General features: G+C 47.3%; 2 protein-coding genes across 2 annotated transcripts in view; one reads left to right on the top strand and one right to left on the bottom strand.

Annotated features, from left to right (window-relative positions):
• Positions 1–441: 441 nt before the first annotated feature.
• Positions 442–10,700, top strand: DMAC2 (distal membrane arm assembly component 2). The gene is made up of 6 exons (XM_083369125.1): positions 442–473; positions 4,833–5,020; positions 5,559–5,639; positions 5,844–5,983; positions 7,978–8,140; positions 9,839–10,700. The coding sequence occupies exons 1-6, from the start codon at positions 456–458 to the stop codon at positions 9,999–10,001; spliced, it is 753 nt and encodes a 250-aa protein (XP_083225251.1). The 5' UTR covers positions 442–455; the 3' UTR covers positions 10,002–10,700.
• The window catches only part of BCKDHA (branched chain keto acid dehydrogenase E1 subunit alpha), a 38,288-nt gene continuing 24,642 nt past the window's right edge, over positions 8,153–21,798 (bottom strand). The window contains exon 10 of the mRNA XM_083369123.1: positions 8,153–8,192. Within this exon, the coding sequence (XP_083225249.1) occupies positions 8,168–8,192 (25 nt within the window). The 3' untranslated portion in view covers positions 8,153–8,167. The remainder of the gene's footprint in view (positions 8,193–21,798) is intronic.

Below are 21,798 nucleotides of genomic sequence, written 5' to 3'. Positions count from 1 at the left end.
TCAGTAGCTCGGGCAATTCCCCAAAGAAAAGAGAGCCTCTGACCATGTGCAGAATGTTTTTCTTCCATGGAAAAAAAACTTTAACAACTTTTGAACTTCTGCAAAATTTTCTCAGAGGTCTACCCTGATTTGGTGACAAACTTTTTAGGAACTATACATTTCTTTTAATTGTTGCTCTTGGTGATAAGGCGATGCAACTGATCATAAAATAAATAAATAAATTTCCTATTATCAAGGACCGTCTTTTGCTTTGCAACTGCTATTTGAATGCAAATATCCCAATATTCTACCGCAAGGGGCGCTAACGCCAAGGAAGGGCAAGGAAAGGGCGGGAGGAGTTTCACTTCTGACTATTGAGCATGCCCGAAAATTGACACATGCGCAATCTCAGCCGGTCACAGAAAGGTCTCTCTTCGGCCCTCTTGAGACGCCGGGAGTCACGTGACGCGCTAAAGATGGCGGCGGCGGCGCTGGTGAGTCCTTTATAGTGGGACTTTATTTTTTGCTTTTCGTGGCAAACCGATTTCAGGACAAATACACCGAATTTGAACTCGCTACCTCGGTTTTCCACGAAGGGCAATGAAGGTTTTGTGAGCGAAGTGGCCCCGGGGGCGTCAGCTTTTCCTTTAGCTCTCCTGCCGCCTTGCCCACACATATTGTGTATTAGGTTTTTGTCGCGCCATCATTTAAAAATAGCTGTGTGTGTGTGTGTCTGTGTGTATTTTGCCTCGAAACTCGGGCATCCCAGGAGCTGAAGATCTATTTCTTGAATTGGAGAGAAAACACCAGGTGTTTGCAAAGGGGTTTCTTTGCCCCCTGAAAATACAGGTAGTCCTCGACTTACGACCACAATTGAGCCCCCAGATTTCTGCTGCTAAGTGAGACAGTTGTTAAGTGAGCTTTGCCCCATTTTACGACCTTTCTATTATTATTATAAAACTTTTATTCATTAAACGTGAACCTCAGTCAACCAAACATTCAAATTGCCTGGCACTGATGGTTGACACGGGTTGCTGCCAGCATCCTAGGTATCAACCAGGTATCTCCTTAAAATGTAAGATGTTCCGAGTAGCGCAGTTGTTGTTGTTGTTGTTAAATAATGTTATTTAAAATACAAAGAAAAATAGAAATAAGAGATTAAGGGAGGGAAAAGGGAAGGGGAAGAGAAGGTGTGAGGTACAAGGGAGAAGGAGAAAAAACGGTGTTGACTTCCGGCTCTTTTTAGCACAGTACCAAATAAAAGCACTTTAGCCTCAACTGTTTGGTTTTGCACACTATTATATAACTAACATAGGGACGCGGTGGCTCAGTGGGTTAGGACGCTGAGCTTGTTGATCAGAAGGTCGGCAGTTTGGCGGGTCGAATCCCGAGTGCCGCGTAGCAGAGTGAGCGCCTGTTACTCGTCCCAGCTTCTGCCAACCTAGCAGTTCGAAAGCACGTAAAAATGCAAGTAGAAAAATAGGGACCACTACGGTGGGAAGTTAACAGAGTTCCGTGCGCCTTTGGCATCTAATCATGCCGGCCACATGACCATGGAGACGTCCTCGGACAAGTGCTGGCTCTTCGGCTTTCAAACGGAGATGAGTACCGGCCGCTAGAGTCGGAAACGACTAGCACGCATGTGCGGGGGAACCTTTACCTTTACCTATATAAATAACATACTTGTTAAGGGAATTCCGGCAGTTGTTCAGTTAGTAACATGGTTGTTAAGTGAATCTGTCTTCCCCCTTTGACTTTGCTTGTCAGAAGGTCACAAAAGGGGATCATGTGATCCTGGGATGTTGCAACCATCGTAAATACCAGTCAGTTTCTAAGCATCTGAATTTAGATCACATGAGGATACCACAAAGGTCATAAGTGTAAAAAATGGTCATAACTCACTTTTTTCAGTGATGTTGTAACTTTGAATGGTCACTAAATGAACTGTTGTAAACTGAGCAAATAAATCAACAAATCTGTAATTCAGGCAAAGCTAAATGGATTTTTTTAAGGTGAGGGTGTCGAGTTTTTTACAGGGTACAGAAACAAACGAGGCATACATTCAATATATGTGATATATCAGTAAGAAAATAATAAAAGCCATTGATTGCATGTAAGGTTTAAACAATAGGAAACATTGATTTTAGATAACCTTCCACAAGGGACAAATTTATGGGCTACCTGGTTTTTTGCCATCTAGGTTAGTATCTTTCTTCAAAGTTGCAAGTGTATTCAAGGACTTTCAGAATAGGCTTTCTATTGTGTAGTTGCTGAAAACGCAAATTCTCGCCTACCTAAAGAAATAATCTTAGTTAAAAGAAAAGCATGCTTTCTTATAGATGTTATTTATTTGTATCCTGCCTTTATTATTTTTACAAAAAACCCAAGGTGGCAGACATATCCCCCACACCTTCCTCCACTTGTTTCCCCACAACAACAACCCTGTGAGGTGGGTTGAGGGGCTGAGACAGAGGGACTTATCCAAAGTCACCCAGCTGGCTTTCACACCTAAGGAGGGATTAGAACTCACCATCTCCTAATGATTGGCCCAAAGTCACCCAGTGGGCTTTCATGGGTCAAGAGAGACTAGAACTCACCGTCTCCTGGTTATTGACCCAAAGTCAAGCAGTCAGCTTTCATGCCTAAGGTAGGACTAGAACTCACCACCTCCTAGTCATTGGCCCAAAGTCACCCAGCCAGATTTCATGCCTAAAGGGAGGCTAGAATTCACTGTCTCCTGATGTGGAATTCGAAGTCACCCAGCTGTTTTTTGTGTCTAAAGCAGGATTAGGAAAGAGCAATTTGTGAAGCTCCAAAAATACTTGCTGTGTACCAAAATGCTTTTTTAAACGGCAACTGGACTTTTTTTTTATCTTGAAGACATTTTGCTTCTCATCCAAGAAGCTTCTTCAGCTCTGAAGCTTCTTGGATGGGAAGCGAAACATCTTCAAGGGGAAAAAAGGAAGTCTGCTGCCTTTTGAAAAAGAACTTTTGAGACAACCAGGTGGCCTCAACAACTCTCGGAAAGAGGGCAAATGACCAGCTATCTTCAAGGAGTATAAATCCTTCCACTCCCCACCATCCAGTCAGTGCTGAAGAAGCTTCTTGAATGAGAAGCGAAACATCTTCAAAGAAAAACAAGGAAGTCCAGTTGCCTCTTGAAAAAAGCACCTTTGGGATTTTGGGACAGCCATGATCTGGATGACTGAGAATCTCCCTATACCAGGGGTAGGCCACCTTGGCTCTTTTATGACTCGTGGACTTCAACTCCCAGAATTCCTGAGCCAGCATGGCTTAGCTTGGAAACCTCTCCCTTTTCCCTTAGCACGGCTGGCTCAGGAATTCTGGGAGTTGGAAGTCCACGAGTCATAAAAGAGCCAAGGTGGCCTGCCCCTGCCCTATAAACATTTTATTTGTTGTGTAGCTAAAATGCTGACCAGCTGGTGGTGCTATTAAATCAAGAAAAATCATTCAGCAGAATGCAGCCTGTGTCTCAAGCTATTCAGGGATGGCTCCGATTTGTATTTGGGTGGAAGAGCATGCCAGAATCCCAGGGCTGTGTTCCTCTTAGGTGTGTTACACAATCACAAAACCTGTTTTAGGGAGACAGATAGTCAATCCTTGACTTTCCACCAAAACAGGGACTGGGATGCCCATCGCTAAGTGATGCACTTGTTGAGTGAGTTTCACATGACAATGCCCCATTTTGCAATGGTTGTTTAGCTGTGGTTGTTAAGCAAATCACACATCCTGTAAGCATACCATACAGTCCTTAAGTGAATCTGGCTTTCCCCCATTGACCTTGTTCGTTGGATACATGCTTGGCAATGGGCATGTATTCCCGACAATGGGAGTATTCCAGGGTCATGTGATCACCATCTGCAATTTTCCCAGCTGGCTTCCCACCAGCAAAGTCAAAGAGGGTAACACTGGATTCACATAATGACCACCTAATAAAAATCGTGTCAGAGCATGCAGAGTCCTATTGCGCTGAGATAACCCAGGAGTAAACACAGTAAACAGTGGTTTGTATTAAATTGTGGGTTTATCTTACACTATCTACAATATACATTCGGAACAAAATGCATCCACGTGCTAATATAGCAGGATCCAACACACAGCAGTTACAGCAGGAAACAGAAGAGAGAGAACAAAGCAGCGGAGCCTTCCCTTTTATACAAAGGCTCTTCAAGGGACACAGACCCTGCTGAGTCATTCCCATCATTACATCATACATCTCACATTGTACAAGCTGGTTAGCTTCTAAATCATTACCTTGACAAATCGCAATTAGACTTATATGCTGACTCTGTAAACCTCTTAGAGAGGGCTATAAAACACTGTGAAGCGGTCTATAAGTCTAAGGGCTACTGCTATTGGTATATAGTATATTCATCGTGTTTTCTTCAGCCTTCTATAAGCGGTTTACAGAGTCAGCACGTTGCCCCCAACAATCTGGGTCTTCATTTTACTGATCTCAGAAAAATGGAAAGCTGAGTCAACCTGGAGCTGGTCAGGATCGAACTGCTGGCAGTGGGCAGAGTTAGCCTGCAGTGCTGCCTTCTAACCACTAGGCCATCAGGGCTCAGTAACAACTGCAGCGATTCACTTAACAACCATGGCAAAAATGGTTCTCAAATCAGAACGCAACTCACTTAACTGCCTTGCTTTAGCAGACGGAAATTCTGGTCCCAACCGTGGTAGTAAGACGAGGACAACCTGTACCGAGGTTAGTGATCTGCAGGAGGTATGACTTGAGAAAATGTACCAGAAAATCCCGCCACTGCTTGTCTCAAGAAACAAGAGCTTCCTCCTTTGCTGAAAACATTTCCTCTGCTTCGTTCTCTCCGCAGCTCCGGCAGAGCAAACGTTTGACCTCCTTGTATGGCAGCTCCCGGTTGAGCAGCACCTCAGGGGGTCTGTCTTCAAGTCCCCGGAAAGGTGGGATATTCCACTTTCTCACCAGCCGCTTCTACGACATTGAAAACTTTGTGGAAATCAGCCAGAAGTTAAAGAGATGGAAAATGGAAAAAGGAAACAAGTAGGTGTGCCTGGGGGGATTCTAAAAATCTCCCTGCAATTCTTGCTGTAGTAAGAGATTCCTGCATAGGACAGAGATGAGTTGAACTCTGGGAATTGTAGTCCAGGCATCTTCAAGCATGCTGGCTGGGGAACTCTGGGAATTGTAGTCCAAAGCATGCTGACTGGGGAACTCTGGGAATTGTAATCAAAGCATCTTCAAGCATGCTGACTGGAGAACACTGGGAATGGAAGTCCAGGCATCTTCAAGCATGCTGGGTGGGGAACTCTGGGAATTGTAGTCCAAAGCATGCTGGCTGGGGAACTCTGGGAACTGAAGTCCAGGGATCTTCATGCATGCTGGCTGGGGAACTCTGAGAATTGTAGTCCAGGCATCTTCAAGCATGCTCATTGGGGAACTCTGGGAATTGTAGTCCAGGCATCTTCAAGCAAGCTCATTGGGGAACTCTGGGAGCTGAAGTCCACACGCGACATGGAAGTCTTCCATAACCAGAGAGTTTCTCAAGGAGTTTTTTTTTTTTTACCTTTTCCATCCATAGGTATGATGTCGTCCTGCACGAGCGTTATGGCGGTGATATCGGAGCCGCCATCTTTGTCCTGAAACTGCAAGGGGGCATTCGGTATGCGAGGCCTGTTTTATCCACAGGCACGTTGTGGGAGGGCTGTATCTTTTCCTCCCTTCCAATCACCTAGATTCACACCTGGCCACAATATTTGTGGACTCAGTATTAGGTGCCAAACTCCTTCAACCGCTACCTGTATTGAGATTGGGAGATTTTAACATTCTTCCCCCCCCCATGAAAAACAGGTTTATTCTGCTTTAGTTTCCAGGACCAAATGGATTGGTGTCGCGGGAACTCGAAAGAGGAAGGAAACATAGATTTTCTAGAGTATTGTGGCAAGTCCTTGGAAGCCATTGATCTCAGCGGTTCCGTCATCAATTACATCGGCCTGAAAAACTTTGGTGAGGAATCGGGCTCCGTTTGGAGCCAAGAAAGGTTTGGATGGCAATATAGGGGGTCCTCGGCTTACAACCGTTCATTTAACAACCGTTCAAAGTTACCACAGCATCGGAAAAAGTGACAAGTCCTGGCCCCATTTCGCAGCATCCCTGCGGTCACGGGATCAAAATTCGGACACTCGGGACACCGACATTCGTTTACGACAGTTGCAGTCTCCTGAGGTGTGTGTGTGTCACGCGATCCCCCTTCCGAGGGAAGCGAGGTTTACTCAACGGCGGCCGGCCTGATTCATTTAACGACTGCGGTGACTCGTTTAACCGCCGTGACGAAAATGATCGTCAAATTGGGTGCAGCTCGGGCGCCGCCTTGGCTAAGCCACCGAAGTTGTTCTGCTCCCGAATGTGGTCGTGAGCCAAGGACCCTCTGCACAATGTTGTGTGTGGATATAGGGAAGGGCAGCCTTGCGGCTTTCGAAATGAGATGCCCGGATAAGGTCTAAGGTGGGAACGAGCTTGTTCTAAGCTTGGGACAAAATGCGGGTGGCCGGCTTTCGAGGTTAGGCTTGGGGTGGCCTAGCTGGGGTCAAAATGGCTATTCTGACAACCGGTCAGGCCCTCTTTAAGGTCGGAAGGTGTGAGTTGTGCCAGGCTTTCCATGCCTTTGAGATGTCTTAGGGATATGGAAAAGATTCTGTGTGCTGACTAGCCAGTGGGCGGACCAGCCAGAATTGATGAACGCAGCCAAAAAAGCCACAGTTGAATGAGCTTGAATGAATTCCTATAAGAACCAGTGATACTCCTCTCCTTTCTTCCCCTGCCCTCTCCCTCTCCTCCCCCTCCCTCTCCTCTCCTCCCCTTCCTCCTCCCCTCCTGCCCTTCCTCCTTCCCATTGCCCCTCTTCCCCTCCCTCTCCTCCCTTTCCCTCTGCCCTTCCCTCTCCTCTTCTTCCTCTTTCCCCCTGCCCCCCCTCCTCCTCCTTCCCTTCCACCCTGTCCCCCCTTCCCCTCCTTCCCATTACCCCTCCTTCCCCTGTTCCCCCTCACACACCCCCTCCTCCTACTTGGATTAATTTTGTACCTTGCTTTTCTTTACAGGCTTATGTAGCACAGAGTTCCTCAACCTTTCTGGGGTGGAGAGAGGGATAGTTCTGTGCAAGTGGGGATCTGCGCACGCTCAGCTATTGCTTCTGCGGTGCCAGTTCTGAACGGCCTGGGGTGGGGGTTGGGGACCCCAGTGTAGCAGACTCCCATTCTTTACCACTGCAGCAGCACCTTTGTGAGGTGCTGTAGTAAGAAGGACGGCTCAGACCTCACTTGCTAAACTTGCATGGGGCGGGGGTGGGTGTGGGTGGGGAGAGAGACTTGAAAGTGTGTGTCTCTCCACTCCCAGTCTGGCACCAGAGCCGCTACACCAGCCTAGCTGTGGCCTAGCCCACATTCATAATCTGCACCCCGTAAGCTTTAATTACATCTAACTTTCCTGCCCGCCATGAGTTATAGGGCCATTTGCATCCTTTGCCCTGACTTTAGGCCAATCACCAGGAGACAAGGAGTTCTAGTACCGCCTTGGACATGAAAGCCGACTGGGTGACTTTGGGCCAATCACCAGGAGACAGTAAATTCTAGTCCCACCTTAGGCGTGAAAGCCGACTGGGTGACTTTGGGCCAATAACTAGGAGACAGTGAATTCTAGTCCCACCTTAGGCATGAAAGCCAACTGGATGACTTTGGGCCAATCACCAGGAGACGAAGAGTTCTAGTCCCGCCTTGGGCATGAAAGCCAACTGGATGACTTTGGGCCAATCACCAGGAGACAAAGAGTTCTAGTCCCACCTTAGTCATGAAAGTCGACTGGGTGGCTTTGGGCCAATCACCAGGAGGTTTTGTTGTTTTTTAACTGCAAAAGTATCCCAGATGTTTCCCGGACTTTCAGGTGTGGTTGTGCCTTTGAGTTTGGCACCTGTTTTCAATCTCCTTTCCTCTTGCCTCCTCCCACAGGTAACCTGACGGGCCTGAAGCATTTGGACCTGAGCAGGTGTTCCTTCATCGATGACTGGTGCCTGAGCCAGCTTCACCCCTTCGCGGAGACCCTGCAAACCTTGTCTTTGGCGGGCTGTTCCCAGATCACTGAGAAAGGGCTGACTTGTCTCCACCACTTTCAGTAAGTGCAGCCGTGGATCGGCATGTCTCAGTCATGGGGCTTTCCTCCAGGGCTGGGAAAAGGGAGATCACGGTGTGAGTCATAGCATCCTTGAGTTGGAAGGGGACTTTAGAGGTCATGTAGCCCGACCCACTATTCAGCACTCACTACAACGTAACTCAGGTTGAATTTTGAACTCTTCCATCGTGAACTCAGTCTGTAAGCCAGAGGGGTACAGTCTGGTACCTCTGGGAGATTTATATATTTATCTGCATCCTGCCTTCATTATTTTTACCAATAACTCAAGGTGACTGAGATACCCAACACAATTTCCTCCTCTTTTCCTCGCAACAGTCCTGAGAGATGGGTTAGGCTGAGAGAGGGATTTGCATAAGATCACCAGCTGTCTGTCAAAGGTGGGACTAGAACTCACAGCCTCCTGGTGATTGGCCCAGAGTCACCCAGCTGGTTTTCATGCCTAAGGCAGGACTAAAACTCTGATATTAGGCTTCTCAAAATTTTGGAAGAAACTCTAAGTTGGAGGAGAGGCTAAAAAGAAAAATTAAGATAGCACCCAGATCTGCACAAGTGAAGCCCCGTTCCTTTTTCATAGGATGCGTGTGCTGTCTTGAGCCATTCGCCTCTCCCCCATACTAGAAATCCAATTAGGCATGGAAGCTGGCTGGGTGACTTTGAGCCAATCGCTAGGAGACAGTGAATTCTGGTCCCACCTTAGGCATGAAAGCCGACTGGATGACTTTGGGCCAATCACCAGGAGACAAAGAGTTCTAGTCCCGCTTTAGGCATGAAAGGTGACTGGATGACTTTGGGCCAATCACCAGGAGACAAAGAGTTCTAGTCCCGCCTTGGGCATGAAAGGTGACTGGATGGCTTTGGGCCAATCACCAGGAGAGAAAGAGTTCTAGTCCCGCCTTGGGCATGAAAGCCAACTGGATGACTTTGGGCCAGTCACCAGGAGACAAAGAGTTCTAGTCCCGCTTTGGGCATGAAAGGTGACTGGATGACTTTGGGCCAATCACCAGGAGACAAAGAGTTCTAGTGCCGCCTTGGGCATGAAAGGTGACTGGATGACTGGGCCAATCACCAGGAGACAAAGAGTTCTAGTGCCGCCTTGGGCATGAAAGGTGACTGGATGACTTTGGGCCAATCACCAGGAGACAAAGAGTTCTAGTGCCGCCTTGGGCATGAAAGGTGACTGGGTGGCTTTGGGCCAATCACCAGGAGACAAAGAGTTCTAGTGCCGCCTTGGGCATGAAAGGTGACTGGGTGACTTTGGGCCAATCACCAGGAGACAAAGAGTTCTAGTGCCGCCTTGGGCATGAAAGGTGACTGGGTGGCTTTGGGCCAATCACCAGGAGACAAAGAGTTCTAGTGCCGCCTTGGGCATGAAAGGTGACTGGATGACTTTGGGCCAATCACCAGGAGACAAAGAGTTCTAGTCCCGCCTTGGGCATGAAAGTCGACTGGGTGGCTTTGGGCCAATCCCTCTCCCTTAGCCAGTCCCACCTTGCAGGATTGTTATTACAGGGCAATTAGGAAGACGTATTAGTATTAGGTATGTTTACCATCTCGAGCTGTTTATAAAAATAATAAAAGGCGGGATATAAACAAAAAGGAAACGGCAGGCTTAGCTTTTCAGACAAGAGGCGCGGGGTCAATGGAAGCAATGGGATAACCCCTACATTAATTCTCTTGCAGAAATTTGGAACGCTTAGATGTCTCCAACCTTCCTTCTGTTCCTCATCCGCTGTTAATTCGGATTCTCCTGGAAGAAATGTTGCCCCAGTGTTATATTGTGGGGATGGACAGCCATGAGAACACGGACTTTCCCACCCAAGGGGAAAAAAAGAGGATTTTCTAGACACCCAGCAGGATCTCCACTTGAACCAAAACGGACAAAACTGCCTTTGCAGCAGTTCTTCAAATCTTCCTGTCCCCTTTGACAGACACACACAGAGACCTTTGTTTTAAAGCCGACTGTTGTGGACCAGGCTAGCTGCGGATTGTGTGAATCTAGGTCGACACAACTGATGTGGCACCAGGTGAGGCAACTTCTAAAAGGATGCCAGTTAATTCATTATTTTTAATGGCAGCACAACCCAGGTGGCTAGAAAGGCCCAACAGAGGCTTCACTTTCTTAGGATCTTGCGGAAGAACAGGGTAGAACAACAGCTAATGACCCTCTTTTACCGGTCTACCATAGAGAGCGTCCTCTCGTATGGTATTGTGGTTTGGTATGCCGGTCTGACACCCGCGGATAGGAAAGTATTACAGAGGGTAGCGAGCACAGCACAAGACATTGTGGGCTGTTCCCTGACACCACTGGATGACATCGCCAGGGCTCGTTGCCTTGGAAAAGTGAGGAAAATTCTCAGGGATGACTCACACCCTGGACGGTATCTCTTTACTCTCCTACCATCCGGTAGGAGATATAGGAATATAGCCAGCCGTACCAACAGGCTGAAAAACAGCTTTTATCCGTGGGCTGTTAGGCTTTTGAATGGGATATAATCTTATGCAGAGTTGACTTGGGAGGCCGGTGTGTGGTGTAGTGGGTTCACATAGTGTGGTGGGATGGAGGGTTTGTTGTCACTGTGTGTTGGGGGGAGAGAGCAGGGGGGGGGAGGCTCAGCTAATCTCAATGTACACATGTTGTACTTTGACAATAAAGGTTTATTATTACAGCAGCGTAATAAATGGGGTCTCCCTATTTAGGCGGCGAGTTAACCCTGAAGAGGCTCGTTTTCCACTTTTTGAAGGGGGTGACTTGAATAGATCACTTTTCCAAAAAAAAAAAAAAGTCTATCGTTGCACCTTTGATTTAATGAACTGAAAAGCGGAAAGATTTTCCCCCGACCTCTCTTATTACCAAATGGGCTGAATTAAGTTTTGGATATCCAACAGCTAGAGAGACCGAGAGGGTGGGGGGGGGGGAAATGCCCTCAAAGAGGGTGGATCGTAATTTTTGGATTTGAAAGGAGATTTGCTGGAAGAGAATGAAAAAAAAAAAGAAAAAACCCCCACAAGAGTCCACTTTGTCTCTCAGGAAAGGAATCCGATTGGCAGGTAGACTCCCTCTGAATAAGGAGGTTCTGCTTCTCAGGAGCCAGCACAGAGGGCGTTAAGAGGTAGGGAGGCGGCTCTGAGCAGCTGCCTCACCTTGAGCCGTCTTACCTGGGAAGGGAAAAAACCCCCCATGTCATTTCTTCCTTGCTCTTTTACATATGCAAATAGCTGCTCTTTAGCTTAGTTGCTGCTGCTGCTGCTTCCCCCCCACCCCCCACCCCCGCATGAAATCAGTGCTTTACCCATGGGGGGAGCGGTGGTTAAAAGACCTGCCACCCATTTTTATCAGGCGAAGCTTGTTGATAGCTCTCAGGTGGAAAGGCTGCAGCTGCAAAACACCTGAGCTTCCAGCGCTGCAGGCCATTGATGAAAACAATCTCTCTTTTTTTTTTTTTTGCAAGTAAGAGCATGCAGTGGCTGACTGGCAACCCGCAGGATTTGCAGGAAGCAGCCTTTGCAACAGCCGACTACGGGGGAAAAGGTTTGGGCTGTGTAGCCTGAGCAAGCCATGCCTTGTATTCTCTACTCTCTCTCTCTCTCTCTCTCTCTCTCTCTCTCTCTCTCTCTCTCTCTCTCTCTCTCTCTCTCTCTCTCTCTCTCTCTCTCTCTCTCTTTCTCTCTTTCTCTCTCTCTCTCTCTCTCTCTCTCTCTCTCTCTCTCTCACACACACACACACACACACACACACACACACACACTCACACACACACACACACACTTCACACGGGTTTTTGTCTCCTCTCCCAGAGGCGTTTGGGATAAGTGAACAAAGGAGAACCCTTAACGACAGGGGCCTAGGTGAATTCACCCTAGGGCAGAGGTAGGCAACCTTGGCTCTTTTATGACTCCTGGACTTCAACTCCCAGAATTCCTGAGCCAGCCTGGCTCAGCTTAGAAACTTCTCCCTTTCCCCTCAGCATGGCTGGCTCAGGAATTCTGGGAGTTGAAGTCCAGGAGTCATAAAAGCCCAAGGTTGCGTACCCCTGGCCTAGGAAATCATCAGCTCAGCCATCGTATCATCTGCAGCCAAGTGGGCTTTTCAGCCTAACCTACCTTGCAAAGTGGTGATTAGAGCAATCCGGAAGCTCCTTTGATCATATTGCATTTTAACTACCACATGCTTACAAACTCTGCTGGCATTGATTTTGGATGGACATTCCAGGACAGGGGTCTTCAAGCGTGGCCCTTTGATGACTTGTGGAATTCAATGCCCAGGATTCCTCAGCCAGGCATGCTGAGGGATTCCATCCAGACCCCTGTTCTAGGAGTTGAAGTCTGCTGGCCAGGGAGAATTCTGGGAGTTGAAGTCCTCACAATCTAAAGCCTGCTGGCTGGGCAGCTCTTGGAGTTGAAGTCCATCCCTCTCAGCACCATGCCGGTTAGGGAAACCCACCCATCTTAAAACTTGCCAAGGTTGAAAAACCCAGATACAAGTAGTCCTTGACTTACGACCACAATGGGGCTCCAAATTTTGGTTGCTAAGCGAGACAGTGGTTAAGTGATTTGGGCCCCGTTTTAACGACCTTTCTTGCCACGTTGTTGTTCAGTTACTAACAGAGATATTAAATGAATCTGGCTTCCACGTGGACTTTGCATGTCAGAAGGTGGCAAAAGGGGATCACACAAGACCCCGGCACAACTGCAACAGTCATAACTGTGAGTCGGTTGCCAAGCGTCTGAATTTTGATCCCCTGATTATGGGGATGCTGCGACGGACGTCAGTGTGAAAAACGGTTGTAAGTCGCTTTTTTCAGCGCCGTTGTAACTTTGAACGGTCACTAAATGATCTGTTGTAAGCGCGAAGGCCTCCCTGCAGTTTCCCACCGCTGCCTAAATGATGCTAGTCTCTCTCGGTGTCGCATGCCCACTGCAAGATTTCGTGTGTGTGTGTGTGTGTGTGTAATAGATCTATCCTTTTTGAGCTGTGAGCTCTTCCCCCTCCATCCCAGAGAAAGAGCTAAGCTTTAGTCACAGCTTATTTTTAACATCTGCATCTTCTCCCACCTATCCAGGTCGAGTCCGCTTTATCGCTTCCTTCGCTTCTGCTTTGTTCTGAAATGGAGGTGATTAAATTGCAGGGGACTGAATTGTGTAAGCAGCACAACCATCCTCTTGACACCCCAGCCAAGCTGCAGACGGCCAAAGGCCTCCTTAGTCCTCAATTCCATTTCTCCTCCCCCCCCCCCCATTTCTTCTTTCTTTCTTTTTAAAAATTCTTTGCAGGCCTTCTGTGGTTGGACAGCTGACAAGTTTGTGTGAGTTTTCTTCTACTTACTTGCTTTTTTTTTTTTTTAAAGATGCGTTATATGGGAAGTTTTGCCAGGGAAACATAGGCGAGCCACTAAAAATAGAACTTTTCCATCACACCTCGGAGTGTGGCTCACGGCTCCTTGGTTTCCTGCGAGTGTGTGCGACCGTATCGGCTGCCTTCTGAAATTCATTTCGAGCCAGCTCTTGGCTGTCATTCTTGATTTATTTATTTTTTTGGGGGGGGGACGTTTCTTCGTTAGAAGAGGTGCTTCTGTTTCTCCATGGGGAGAGTGATAGTCCTCGACTTAAGAACACAATTGAGCCCCAGGTTTCCTGCTGCTAAGCGAAATTTATTTATTTATTTAAGTGATTTTGGCCCCATGTTACAACTTTTTTTTTTTTTTGCCACAGTTGTTAAGTGAATTACTGAAGGTCAGTCAGTAACACGGCTATGAAGCTCATCTGCCTTCCCTCCCCCCTTGACTTTGTTCGTCAGAAGGTCGCAAAAGGGGATCACGTCACACACACACACACACACACCCCGGGCGCTGCGACCGTCCTAAATATGAGTCAGCTGCCAAGCATCTGAATTTTGATCACGTGAGCCCGGGGAGGCTGCAACGGTCGTAAGTGTGAAAAAAAGGTCATAAGTCACTTTTTTCAGTGCCGTTGTAAACTTCAAACAGTCACAAAAACAATGATTGTAACTTGAGGACTAGCCGTTATATTCTGGATTCTTTTCTGCACAATGGACCCGGCATTTATTTCTGCGCAATGCATTCTGCATTTATTTCTGCACAATGTATTTGAGAATGGTAGAAACCATTAAAAGCTGGGATCTAGCAAACCTTTTTTACAGATTCTGCCAGACTGTTCCTGGGTTTTGCCTGCCCTAGCCTAAAATGACTCCTACAAGCCTCAGGTTTTTGTGGAAAGGAAGTCCTTTTCTGGTTAATTTATTTTTACTGAATTTATTCACTGCCCATTTTTCTATCGCACAGCTCTGATTGTTTTACAGTCTAATAAAACAATATTGTAAAAGGCTGGAACTCTGAGTCCTAGTCCTATCTTGGACATGAAAGCCAGCTGGGTGACTTTAGGCCAATCACCGGGAGACGGTGAGTTCTAGTCCCACCTTAGTCATGAAAGCCAGTTGGGTGACTTTGGACCAGTCCCTCCCGCTCACCCCAGCCCACCTCACAGGGCTGTTGCGGGGAAAATAGAAGGAGGAGGAAGAAGTATGAGCTATACGCTCACCACCTTGAGTTAATATAAAGCAATAAAGGCAGGATAAAAAAAAAATCTGCTAAAACAGGAAAATAATAAATACATCGAAGTGAAACATGCCCAGTCCCACCCCTCGTTTGCCCTTGCTTACGCCATCCTGCTCAACTACGCTGCCCTGTTCCTTATCTGCCATGGCTGCCCTGGGAATCTGCCCTTTCCCCACCATTTATAGCACCATTAAAACCTAAGTGCTTTTCAGATTTCTTGGCAAACTCTTACGCAGGTGTTTAGGGTACTCACATCCTTTCCAGATGAGATGGCAAAATAACACATTACCAAACAGTACTTGTGAGAAGAGCACAATTAAAGGCTGATAGAGATCTGGGTGTCTTGCTTTATTGCTCAACGGTTGACAGCCGAATGAATAGGTAAGCTTGACTTAGTGCAGTGTTTTTCAACCCCTGGCAACTTTAAGAAGGGTGGACTTCAACTCCCAGAATTCCCCAGCGGCTGGGGAATTCTGGGAGTTGAAGTCCACCCCTCTTTAAAGTTGCTGACATTGAGAAACACCGCCATAAAAGAAAAGGCGAGCTGATGGGAGATCATAAGCACAGCGGCCATTTCACTTAGCAACTGCTTCGCTTAATGGCCAAGTTGCTGGTCCCAGTTGCGGGAGGACTTTAACCTGTAATTTATTTCTTGAAAGCTGGGAGAACCAACCTCCCGGTCGATGACTGAAACCGGCAAAGCTGTTCCTGAAGAAACCAACTTTTCCGGTTATGTCTTGTACATCTGGGTCTAAGCGTAGGAATAAAAGAGGTGTCCGAAGATTGGCTACCTCATTCAGGCTTCAGAGGAGATGAAAATCTGATTGGGAACCAGCTCTTAAGGGGCGGGGATTTCAACAGGACCAGCTGGGGAATTCTGGGAGTTGAAGTCCACATATTTTTAAAGTTGCCATGCTTGACTGACCTAGACCAGGGGTCCCCAACCTGTGGACTGCAGCCCACTACTGGGCCGTGACCTGCTCGCCAGCGGGCCATGGAACAGGCTGGCCAGTGTGCGCACATGTGTGCGCATGCTCATCATGTTAGCGTCACTGCTGCTATGCAAACGGGGCACTGCCTGGCAAAAATGGGGGGCCATGTGGTAAAAATGGGCACCGTGTGGCAAAAAGAGGGCAGTGCTAGTGAATGTCACACGGGCGCTGCTACCACCACCTCGTTTGCATCACGCGTGCTCGCGGCTCTGTGTTTGTGTGCGCGCGCATGCATAAGATGCTTCCCCCTCCCTTTCCCGCCAGTCCACCAGCTGAGAAAGGTTGGAGATCCCTGACCTAAGACTCTTGAGAACCAACATACGTTGTCTGAAATGGTATAGGGTTTCCTGCCTTAGCACGGGGTTGGACTAGATGTTGGTCCCTTCCACTTTATTTTTATTTATTATTATTATTATTAAAATAAGTTTACAGGTAATCCTCGACTTAACGACCACGAGTGAGCCCCAAATTTCTGTTGATAAGTGAGACTTCTGTTGACTTTTGCCCCACTTCATGACTTTACTTGCCACCGGTGAAGTGAATCTCTGCAGTCGTTAAGTTAGTAACCCCATTCTTAAGCCAATCTGGCTTCCCCATCATCGGAAGTTGACCAAAAGTGACCCCGGGACACTGCCACCGTCATAACTATGACTCAGTTGCCAAGCGTCTGAATATTGATCACGCGACCGTGGGGGGATGCTGCAACGGTCATAAGTTCGGGGGGGGGGAGGGAAAAGGTCATGAGTCATTTTTTTCACTGCTGCTATAACTTCGAACCAGTCATTAAATGAACTTGTCAACGGATGTTCTTGCTTTGAGAGCAGATGGAAATGCAGCCATTTCCTCTACTGCTTTTCAAATTAGTTGCTGCTGGGAGGTGGAACAGGGACGAAAGTCCAGCTAGTCATAACGATAATAACTTAGCCGTGGGAACCCAAGGTCACATTCCCCAATTAGCTTTCTCCCTTGCCAAAACTCTTATCAGCTCTGGGGCCAATGACCCAGAGCTGATAAGAGTTTTGGCAGGGGAGAAAGCTAATTGGGGAATGTGATTTATGACGGTTAATTGGAGGAAGGAATTGCACTTTGTGACTTTGTTTCCAGGGGAGGGGGAATTAGTTTGGGTTTCGACTATGTGATGCCCATACTTTGTTTCTCAGATAAAAGATTCTTTAAGGTAAACAATGCCTCGAAGCTCTTTTGAAGAGTTTCATCTGTCCATGACAGAACTGTTGTAATATAATAATAAAGTTGGAAGGGGCCTTGTAGATCATCTAGTCCAACCCCTGTTTAGGCAGGAAGCCCTATACCATTTCAGACAAGTGGCTGGCCAGTCTCTTCTAAAAAACCTCCAGTGTTGGAGCACATTCACAGCTTCTGGAGGCAGGTTGTTCCACTGGTTAATTGTTCTAACTGTCAGGAAGTTTCTCCTTAGTTCTAGGTTGCTTCTCTCCTTGATAAGTTTCCATCCGTTAGTTCTTGTCCTGCCTTTCAGGTCCTTTGGAGAATAGCTTGACTCCCTCTTCTTTGTGGCAGCCCCTGAGATACTGGAACACTGCTATCATGTCCCCCCTCGTCCTTCATTAAACTAGACATACCCGATCCAGCAACCGTTCCTTATATGTTTTAGCCTCCAGTCCCCCGATCATCTTTGTTGCTCTTCTCTGCACTCTTTCTAGAGTCTCAACCTCTTTTTTTACATTGTGGTGACCAAAACTGGATGCCAGATTCCAAGTGTGACCTTGTAAAATGGCATTAACACTTCACGTGATCTTGATTCTATCCCTCTGTTAATGCAGCCTAGCACTGTGTTGTTGTTTTTTTGGCAGGTCACAGACTGCCTGTAATTATCAAAGGAAAAAGACCACATGCCCAGTCAAGGAATTTGGAATTTGGCCAGCATTTGCATTCAGAATCAGCTTGAGAGAAATTAAAATGCTGCCCTGCTATGGAAAAATTTGTCTGCTTCTGTTCTTCCAATAACTGAATGAGGCACATTCAGGTTGCTATTGAGGATGTAATCATCCTAAGTCTTCCACAATACATAATTAGCATTTGAATTGGAATTGGAATGTATTACCCTGATGAACATCTGTATCTTTAATTACCAGCAGGTGCAAGAAGCATCCTGAAACCAAATGTGATGACTAGTGGATTCCTTAGTCATCGCAAGGAGCACAATTTAGTGGGAAATTAGGGCAGAATCCAAAGGTGATGGAATTAAAGATTTCTTCCAAGAAGTTTTGGTCTTTGGAGTATTTTAAAAATGTCACCTGTTGCTCTAGCACAGGAGTGGGGAACCTTGGCTCTTTTATGATAGGTGGATTTCAACTCCCAGGAATTCTGGGAGTCGGGTCCACAAGTCATAAAGTGGCCAAGGTTGGAGACCCCTGCTCTACACACCATCCCTTGCTAGCGGAATTTTGCAAATCTGGTTCTCCAACATTTAGGGGCGTGAGGGTAGGGAGCAGTGAAGGGTGACCTTGAATTCTCGAAATGTTTTCTGCCCCCAAGGAGCTCAACGTGTTTGGCTCAAATTGAGTGGCCTGCGGTCTTTCCTGCCTCGTCCACCTGGTCATCCTCTCTCGAAGGCAGAATTTCTTGTGGAAATTTCCACCAAGGGTTCTCCATTCCACGAGTGATGAGTTGGCACCAGAGATTCTCTCCCACCCACCCCCACCCCGCAATGGTGCCAAGATCTGCATCTCAAACTACCAAGGTTTTTTAATATGCAAAGTTTTGGCCTTTGCTTCCAGCCCAAACCTCCCATAGAACAATTGCTTTGTTTTAAATTTGCATCGTGAATGTTTGCAAAACAGGAAGAGCAAGCTGTATGGACCGAAAGTGCTGGTTACCTTCACCCTTCAATTCCTGGTTTTTCAGCTTGGTCACAAGTGCGAGTTTACATGACCTCAAAAAAGCCGACGCTGAAGGAGACGCTTCTAGCAAAGGGTCAGAGTCAGCAGAGAAGGTCGGTGCTGCCCTGCAGATTATAGTAAATTGGCTTAGTTCTAACGGCAACTGGAAATAAACCTCCGTTTGGTTATCAATGACAGATACAGGACATTTATTACTATTATTTATTCACTTAACTGTGGCAAGAAAGGTTGTAAAATGGGGCGAAACTCTCTTAAATGTCTCACTTAACGACATAAATTTTGGACACCATTGCGGTCATAAGTCGAGGAGTTCCTGTATAATCACGGTGTCTGATAGGTTGTTCTGCAGTTGCCCTGCCCCACCCAAAGAGGAGGGCCACGTTGGTTGACCATCTCCCACTGCACAAACTGCCCTTTGCCTTTCAGGAACTATTGCCTTCTTACTACAGTCCTTGACTTATGACCAATCACCTTAGCAGCTCTTTGAAGTTACAACGGACCCTCCAAAAGCTACTTATGATCTGGTTTTGAAGTTCTGATGTTGCCCCCACCCTGCGGTTATGTAACCACATTCCTGGCGCCCAGCAAACAATCCATCTTTATGGCAGTTCGTGGCACCCTTGTAGTCACATGACAGTGATTTAATGATTTTTGTCACATGACATTGCTTTATGACGGGGTTTTTTTTTTGCTGAAAAGTGGCATTTACTTCCTGCTTGGGCGCACGTCAGTTCCTAGTGAACAATGGGCTTCCTTAAAATCCTGTTGTGATTGCTTAAAAAAAAAAACTGCTGTGAAAAAGGTGGTTAGATTAGGTCTGATCGTGTGATGACCTGCTTTATGACTTTAATCGCCAGCCTCAATTATGATCATAAGTTGAGGACTCCCTGTACTCTTTGTGCCTTTCTTCTGCCTTGTCAGGTGTTTGCATACAAGGATGCTTACACAAACACATACACACAGGTACACACAGTGTGTTATCTCCTTTGCCATAAATGCAGAGTCTTTCCCTGCAAAGCGCCCTCGCTCCCCTGATGATGCACTGCTCAGAGCAGCCAGGAACATGTTGTGCTTTCATTCTGACCTTGTGTTGTGGCCCCACAGAAAGACAATAGCAAGCGAGAACAAAGCGATCAGCTTCCAATAAAGGAGAATATTTGTAGCTCAGGGTTGAACTGAGGGGTCCTTGGTGCCCTCTGTAATTGGTGGTTTCCTTGCAGATGTTTCGCGACCCAACTAGATAATGTCATCAGTGCTAGAAGGGAGTGGGGTTTGTGAAGGAGAAGGAGGAGGATGACTGTGGGGTCCTTGGTGCTCTCTGAGCTGGGTGGCTTTCTTGCAGACGTTTCATGACCCAACTAGATAAGCTGATCAGTGCTAGAAGAGAGTGGGGTTTGTGAAGGAGGAGGAAGGCGAAAAGAGGAAGGCGGTGGGGTCCTTGGTGCTCTCTGAGCTTGGTGGCTTTCTTGCAGACGTTTCATGACCCAACTAGGTAACGTCATCAGAGCTGTTATCGGAGCGATAACAGAATAGCAGAGTTGGAAGGGACCTTGAAGGTCTTCTGGTCCACCTTATGCCATTTGAGACAAACGGTTGTCCCATCTCTTCTTAAAAACCTCAAAAATGCCTGAATGGCTTCCTCAACATCTGCAATGATTGAATTTTATCAGAACTGAACGGTGGAAAGACATAAACCCGTCCCTTGGCGATGGGCCAAGCCGAAAGTGGGGTGCCCTGTAATGCCCTGCATTGCAAAACCAGCATAGCAACAGACACACAACTCTTAACAAGCCAGCAGGTTGAGTAGGCGGGGATGCTAAAAAGGTTCTTCTGGCGCCATATGTGGTTAGGAAGAGGCCTCTCTGGGTGGGGGAGGAATCCCTAAAAATAAAAAAATAAAAACTTGGTTAGGAGTTTTATTTGGAAGCTTGGCTCAGTCTGTGCGGTTTCTGGTGGATGGATAGTTGTCCTCTAGTCCAACCCCCAGTTCAAGCAAGAGGCCCTTACAGAATCAAGGAACAGAGTTGGAAGGGACCTTGGAGGTCATCTAGTCCAACCCCCTGCTCAAGCAAGAGGCCCTTACAGAATCAAGGAACAGAGTTGGAAGGGACCTTGGAGGTCATCTAGTCCAACCCCCTGCTCAAGCAAGAGGCCCTTACAGAATCAAGGAACAGAGTTGGAAGGGACCTTGGAGGTCATCTAGTCCAACCCCCTGCTCAAGCAAGAGGCCCTTACAGAATCAAGGAACAGAGTTGGAAGGGACCTTGGAGGTCATCTAGTCCAACCCCTGCTCAAGCAAGAGGCCCTTACAGAATCAAGGAACAGAGTTGGAAGGGACCTTGGAGGTCATCTAGTCCAACCCCCTGCTCAAGCAGGAGACCCTACATTTTGGAGAGAACCCGATTAGAAAATATTTATTTCTTAGCATTTGACTCCGCTTAACCTTAGAGCAAGTCCAATTCGCTCGGATGGAGCACAAACACTTATTAGAAAATGTTTGTTTTCGTAGTACTCGACTGAGCTTGACCTTAAAGGCCCCCTTTAATTTGCTCTAAAGGCTTCTGTTGGGTCAGAGAAGGAAGCTGCACTTTTCTGACACCCTAAGGGTGGGCATTTACCAGCAAGCTTTCCAAAAAAAAAAAAAAAAAAGGAGAAAGAGCTTTTCTGAGTATATGCAGAGTGCTTCTACGTAAGCCCAAACGAGTTAGAAGCGGAAATGTCCACGGACAATTACCAGAAATGAAATCAAGAACCAGCTTGCCCGCTGTTCTACAAGCTCAAGAACCCGACTGGCTCCCTTCTGCGCCTTCAGATGCAATCATGAGGACTAGCGCCAGACTCCAACCCGCCAGCTTTTAAAGGGCTGCCGGACCTTTCCCCAGCGGCGCCCGGCGAGCCCCCCAAGGGACGCTCAGCTCTTCCTGGACCCGCGCAAGCTTCCAGAGAGGGAGACTCGGACGTGACAGCCGGGCCCGGGATTCTGGGTGTCCGTTGGAATCGGGAGCGCGCCTCTGGCTTCGGACCTTTGCCCCCCCCTCACCGCGGCAGCGCGGGGGTCTCCGGTTCATTTCTGCAGGAGAGGCTCGGGCAGCGGGAGGAAGAGGAGGAAGGAAAGAGAAGGAAAGGGGGCAAGGAGATAGAGAAGGAAAGAGAAGAAGGAGGGAGGGAGGAAGGCAGGAGAAGAAAAGGTAAAAAGG

This window comes from Vipera ursinii (genome assembly GCF_947247035.1).
Source record: "Vipera ursinii genome assembly, chromosome: 9".
Classification (NCBI taxonomy): Eukaryota; Metazoa; Chordata; class Lepidosauria; order Squamata; family Viperidae; genus Vipera; species Vipera ursinii.
This window is presented reverse-complemented; position numbering and strand designations above follow the sequence as displayed.

Coding starts and splice junctions, on each gene's coding strand:
- DMAC2 (XM_083369125.1), top strand. Junction 5,984..7,977: donor CATCGGCCTGAAAAACTTTG/GTGAGGAATCGG, acceptor CTCCTCCCACAG/GTAACCTGACGGGCCTGAAG. Junction 8,141..9,838: donor ACTTGTCTCCACCACTTTCA/GTAAGTGCAGCC, acceptor ATTCTCTTGCAG/AAATTTGGAACGCTTAGATG.